We start from the raw sequence: 6179 nt of genomic DNA, 5'->3' as shown, positions 1-6179 counted from the left end.
CCCACGAAAATGATAAATGCGAAGCATAACCAAAGTTTTTTCAAAGCCAAACAATTCACAACTTACAAAGCAAGTATCATAATAAAATGCTTTTCCTTGAATAACATTTTTTTCAAGTATGAAGCATCAATAAATAAACTCATTTTAAGTCAATCAAAACCTCAATTTAAGTATAGAAGCCAATAAAACTTAGTTCAAACAATAAAATATAACTATAGGTATTCTCCTAGTAGAACTATGCATAAACAATCCCACTGATCACAACTTAGATGATTTCACTTCCCCAAACGTTAATCCTTTGCTAGTTCCTTGCCTTGAGCCAAAGATTCATTGACAAAGCACAACAAAACACCAACAAGAATTAGCACAAAAAATAAATCAAACCCTAAGTTTCTCTAACAAACAACCCTAAAACGATCTTAGAGTTGGCTCAAAGCTATGTCTAAAAGGTTACAAATGAATTTCTAAGGGTTTGAGCTTCACTCTAATCCAAAGAAATAAAAGAAACAACTAAAGCTTATCGATTACTCAGACTCGATCGATAAAAGAAACAAACCATAACACAAAGGTTTTCTTCCGATTTACAACATCTAACCAAGAAATTTATTTACAAACATTCACAAAAATCAATAACAAGAACAAGGGCTTCAATTTGAGCCTAAAATCCTCACAAATCATGTAAAACCTAGGATTTTCAAACAATTCAAAAACAATGAAAATACTAACAAAATATGGAGTGAAAGCTTGGATCAAAGCTCCTAGAATATTTACCAACAAGGAAGAGATTTCTAGTTGAAGTTTGCCGAAATCGGGTTGTAGGAAATTTTTTTTTCCAAGGTTGAGGTGTTTGGCGAAAAGAAACAAAAGAAAGAGGAAGAAGATATTAATGAAGAATTCGGGTCGCTTCAAAGTGATGCATCGCTACAGTGTTGGGTTGGAAAAAAACTACCGTGATGGGCTGACTATAGATACAATAAAAACTGGTTATAATACGGTAAATAAATGTCATTGAAATTCTGACTTGGGTTACCGAGTATAAACACATAACCTCTGATATTCTGGTTTACTCATGGTTTATTGGGAGACATATACTTTTGAAAAATCGCTAAGCTTTTAATTGTATTTCATTAATTTGCACTAATTTCAATGTTTTGAAATTTTTATCAATATTATATTCTAGTATACATTATATATTATGATTCTCAAGCTACTATTTTGATATGTCCTATATGGATTTCTGGTTGATATTTGAATATGTATTGTTGAAAACCTGTATGATCCCAAAATATTTTTTACTGGGTTACTTATTCAGCTGGAAAGCTCATTATCTTGTTATTTTTTTCTTTTAAATCAAGGATAAGGTTGACTGGTGGATAGCTTAGCAGCAATTGTCAAATAGCAGGGGTATCTTTGATCTAGTTTAGATTCCTTTTTTTAAAACCTATATAATTACATGAAACTTTGTATTTAGAAAACTTTCTGTTTTTCAAACTTCATTATATTTTGATTTTCAATATCTGAAATTTTGTAGAACACTTGTTTTGTTTGAATCAAGTTTTGAAGTGTTGTATATCTACTTAATTTCGGTCTTGTAGATGTACTGTCATTTATCGGTGTCCCGGGTCCATTGAGACAGGTTCAGTGCGTGACAACCAATATATCTAATTATTTATCTTCTTATTATAAAATATGGAGTGCAATGGATGCATGCATTCTCACATAAAAAGCTAACAGAAAGCTCCGAGCCTCAGACATACAAAACATGCTTTTCATTTATTTTTATTTATTAATTAATTTATTTTGGTGGTACTTATTCCCCGGTACTTGCCTACCTGGACCATTCATGATTTCTCACTTTTTATCTAGGAAAGGGTTCTGCACTATATCTCTTCCACATCTATCAAATTGACAAATACTATTTAAAAAGATAAAATCATCTATTCAAGCATAAAAATCAGCTATGGAATGACAAGATACTTCTGAACCTAGTTGATATGGTATCTCAGAACATCACTTTTTTTATTAAAATTGAAAAACTGGTCTAATAAAAAAAAGATAAAAGGTAATTTTTGTTCAGAGGATTTGAAGGAAAAAAAAAATCCGTTTCAAGGGTCTTTCTAGGCGTTGATTACAAAGCTTCACACATGGCCGGCCAAAGGAGTTGATTTCAAGGCTATTGATCCCTATATAAGCATGAGATCACATCCCATGCTGGCTGTGTAGTGAACAAATTAAACAAGCAAGTTAGTAATGGCGTCTCAATTTGCTAGCAAGCTGGTTCATGCATGGCTTCTTTCCACTCTGATTGCTCTGGCAATGGCTACTGAGCGTTCGACCTATATTGTCCACATGGACCGGGAAATGATGCCAAAGGCCTTCACCCATCACCAGCAGTGGTACACTGCTTCACTTCAGTCTCTAAATGTTACCACATCTGTCAATCATGAAGCTTCATCTGAAACTCCAACAAATCCATTCTATGTCTATGAGAATGTCATGAATGGGTTCAGCGCTGTACTCTCAGAGAACGAAGTAGAAGCTCTCAAGAAAATACCAGGAGTCCTAGGCGTGCACAAAGACAGAGAAGTCAAAATAGACACGACCCATACATACGAATTTCTTAACCTGAATGTTGCATCTGGTCTCTGGCCAGCTTCCAACTACGGCGAAGATGTGATCATCGGCGTCATCGACACCGGAGTCTGGCCGGAATCAGAAAGCTACAATGACAGAGGGATGAGTGAAATACCAAAGAGATGGAAAGGAATATGCCAGGCTGGAGATGAATTCAACATCTCTATGTGCAACTCCAAGCTCATCGGTGTTCGCTATTTTAACAAAGGTGTCATTGCTGCCAGACCAGGCGTCAAAATCTCCATGAACTCAGCCAGAGACACGTTTGGCCATGGCACGCATACTTCATCCACTGCTGCTGGGAGTTATGCTTCTGCTGATTACTTTGGCTATGCTCCTGGCATTGCCAGAGGCGTTGCACATAGAGCTAGGCTGGCAATGTACAAGGTCATTTGGGATGAAGGAAGATACTCTTCCGATGTGATCGCCGGGATGGACCAAGCAGTTGCCGATGGCGTCAATATCATCTCCATATCAATGGGCTTTGATGATGTCCCCTTGTACGAAGACCCAGTTGCTATAGCATCATTTGCAGCAATGGAGAAGGGAATCCTCGTCTCCGCTTCAGCCGGGAATGAAGGACCTGACCTTTCAACACTGCATAATGGAATCCCCTGGGTGATGACTGTGGCGGCTGGCACAATCGACCGCCAACTCGCAGGGACATTGATACTGGGCAACGGTCAAACCATTATTGGCGCCACTCAATACCCTGAGAACGCATTCTTGGTGGACATGACACTAGTGTACAATGAAACCATCTTGGAGTGCAACTCACCATCCCTATTATCTGCCACAGCCGGAGGTCAAGTCGTTATATGCAAAGATAATGGGACAGCAAGGTTGCAGGAAAGGGAAATTCTACAGTCTACTGTTGCAGGTGCTATATTCATAACTAATAGAACCATCAGTTTCAGCTTCCAAAGTCCATTGATTGCCATCACACCCGAGGAAGGTGTCACCTTGCTCAATTATGCTGTGAACAACCCAAGCACTGCAACCATCACGATGAAGTTCAAACAGACTTTCTTAGGCAATGTGAGAGCTCCAAGAGTGGCATCATTTTCATCTAGAGGGCCATCAAGAAACGTCCCTAATGTTTTGAAACCTGACATAATGGCTCCAGGCGTTGATGTCATTGCTGCATGGCCATCAAATTCTCCTGCTGCCTTTATCGGCAATGCTCCATTGGTGAGTGATTTCAGTATCCTCTCTGGTACATCAATGTCGTGCCCGCACGCATCTGGTGTTGCTGCTTTGCTGAAGGGTGCACGCCCGGGGTGGAGCCCGGCCGCCATCAGGTCGGCCATGATGACCACAGCCAGTGCCTTAGACAACACAATGGATTACATTCAAGACATGGGAAACAATTTATACCCAGCTAGTCCTCTGGCCATGGGAGCTGGACAAGTGGACCCAAACAAGGCTTTAGACCCTGGGCTCATCTATGACGCCACCCCACAGGATTACGTGAGCTTGTTATGTGCTTCTAATTTCACTCTCAATAAGATCAGGCTGATCACCGCCGGGTCATCCAAACCATATGACTGCTCCAAACCATCGACTGATCTTAATTACCCTTCCTTTATTACCAATTTTAATAGCAGTTCTACAACTTACTATCAGACGTTTGTGAGAACAGTGACTAATGTCGGCGATGGAGGTGCGACTTACAAAGTGAATGTGCTGAGGCCAGTGTGGCTTTCAGTTGTTGTTGAACCGGATGTGCTCGTTTTCAAGGACAAGTATGAGAAGCTAAGCTACAAGGTTTATATGAAGGCAAGCTTACCTATAAAAATTAGTAGGCCATATGGTTTCGGACATCTTGTTTGGGTTGACGTAAGTGGGAAATACAAAGTTAGGAGCCCATTTGTGGTGCTAGTTTAGTGCCATGCAAAGAGCTTTACTGTCATTGCACCATCAAAGTGGAACTGATCCACGCTAGCTGTTGCTAATCTTTATCCACTTGCAATAATAAATCCAATTTGGCAATGACTTTTTGTTGATCTCCTAGCAATCAGGTGTTTTTTTAAGATATATATAGATTTCCTTAATACTTGAAAATGTCTTTTAATGTTAAAACAGGATCTCAAACTAAGAAAATATCTTCTAAAGTATTTAGGGTCCGTTTGGATCACAGAATGAGAAAAGTAATGGTAATGGTAATGGAAAAAGTAATGATAATGGTAATTAAAAAGGTGTTTGGTTGGAAGGAATAAATATTGAGATTGAAAAAAGTGACATAGGGAATTGTATCTAAATTACCTTAATGCCCTTAATATAAGTAATGATATATTAATATATAAAATAATTACATATAATTAAATATTTTTTTTTATCATTAACAAATTAAATAATTTAATGGGTAAAAGTGTCATTTCAATTTAATTACCATAATTAAATAATTTTATTAACTATTTTATTTAATTAAATCTATGTAGGGGCAAAAAAGTCATTTCGGTTTAATTATTATAATGTATATGTAAATTACACAATTCTTGTTAATTTTTATTTATTTTAATTATTATAATACTTACATGACTCAATTTATGTTCAATATAATTTACTTTAATTATTATAATAAGTTATTTAAATTAATAAATATTATTTAATTAAATCTCAATGAGGGGCAAAATTGTCATTTCACTTTAATTATTATAATATAATTTGTATAGTAAATAATTCTTGTTAGCTATTATTTATTTTAATTATTATAATATTTAAATGACTCAATTTATGTTTATTATAATTTAATTTAATTATTATTATTAGTTATTTAAATTAATTATTATTATTTAATTAAGTCTTAACTAGGGGCAAAAATGTCATTTTCACTTTACTTATCATAATTAAATACTTTTATTAATTATTTTATTTAATTAAATCTATGTAGGGCAAAACTGTCATTTCACTTTAACTGTTATAATATTTAAATGGCTCAATTTATATTAATTATTATTTACTGTAATTATTATAATTAGTTATTTAAATTAATAATTATTATTTAATTAAATCTTAACTAGGGGCAAAAATGTCATTTTACTATCAATAGTGTTTATTCCCCTCTATGCCCCCCAATTTTGGGGGTAATCAAATTTTTTTACTATGCACCATACAATTACCTACAATACTCATTACTAAGCTAATAGTAAAATACCTAAGATGGGTATATATCCCTATTAGCAATCAATCCCATGGCAATAGTGCCCAATCCCTTCATCCAAACACAACCTTAATGCTTGGCTTAGAATTTATTATTTATTTATTTATATAATATAATCATGCTATGTATATATATATGATTTTAAAATATTGAACTGAATCTTATGATTCGATTTTCGATTCGCAAATTTAGAATTTTGATTTACTATTCAAATCTCGATTTAACTACCTTGACAGTTATAAATGCGACAAAAGTAATTTGATGGATTTGGTTATCTTTCTTTTAAATAACAAGCATTTGTGAAAGTAATAAACAATATAAATAACAGGTTCTCTTAATTCTGTATTAATGTAGATATAATGTGGAGAATCATATGTGGCTT

The 6179-nt window shown here is 35.0% G+C and overlaps 1 protein-coding gene across 1 annotated transcript; it reads left to right on the top strand.

Annotated features, from left to right (window-relative positions):
• Positions 1–2246: 2246 nt before the first annotated feature.
• Positions 2247–4543, top strand: LOC120256515 (subtilisin-like protease SBT3). Its single transcript, XM_039264194.1, has one exon. It carries the CDS (start codon positions 2251–2253, stop codon positions 4519–4521), a length of 2271 nt encoding a protein of 756 aa, XP_039120128.1. The 5' UTR covers positions 2247–2250; the 3' UTR covers positions 4522–4543.
• Positions 4544–6179: the final 1636 nt, after the last annotated feature.

The sequence above is a fragment of the Dioscorea cayenensis genome, unplaced genomic scaffold (genome assembly GCF_009730915.1).
Source record: "Dioscorea cayenensis subsp. rotundata cultivar TDr96_F1 unplaced genomic scaffold, TDr96_F1_v2_PseudoChromosome.rev07_lg8_w22 25.fasta BLBR01001477.1, whole genome shotgun sequence".
Taxonomy (NCBI): domain Eukaryota; kingdom Viridiplantae; phylum Streptophyta; class Magnoliopsida; order Dioscoreales; family Dioscoreaceae; genus Dioscorea; species Dioscorea cayenensis.
Note: the sequence above shows the minus strand (reverse complement) of the source record. Positions and strands in the feature narration are given on the sequence as shown.

Coding starts and splice junctions, on each gene's coding strand:
- LOC120256515 (XM_039264194.1), top strand. CDS start 2,251: ATGGCGTCTCAATTTGCTAGCAAGCTGGTTCATGCATGGCTTCTTTCC.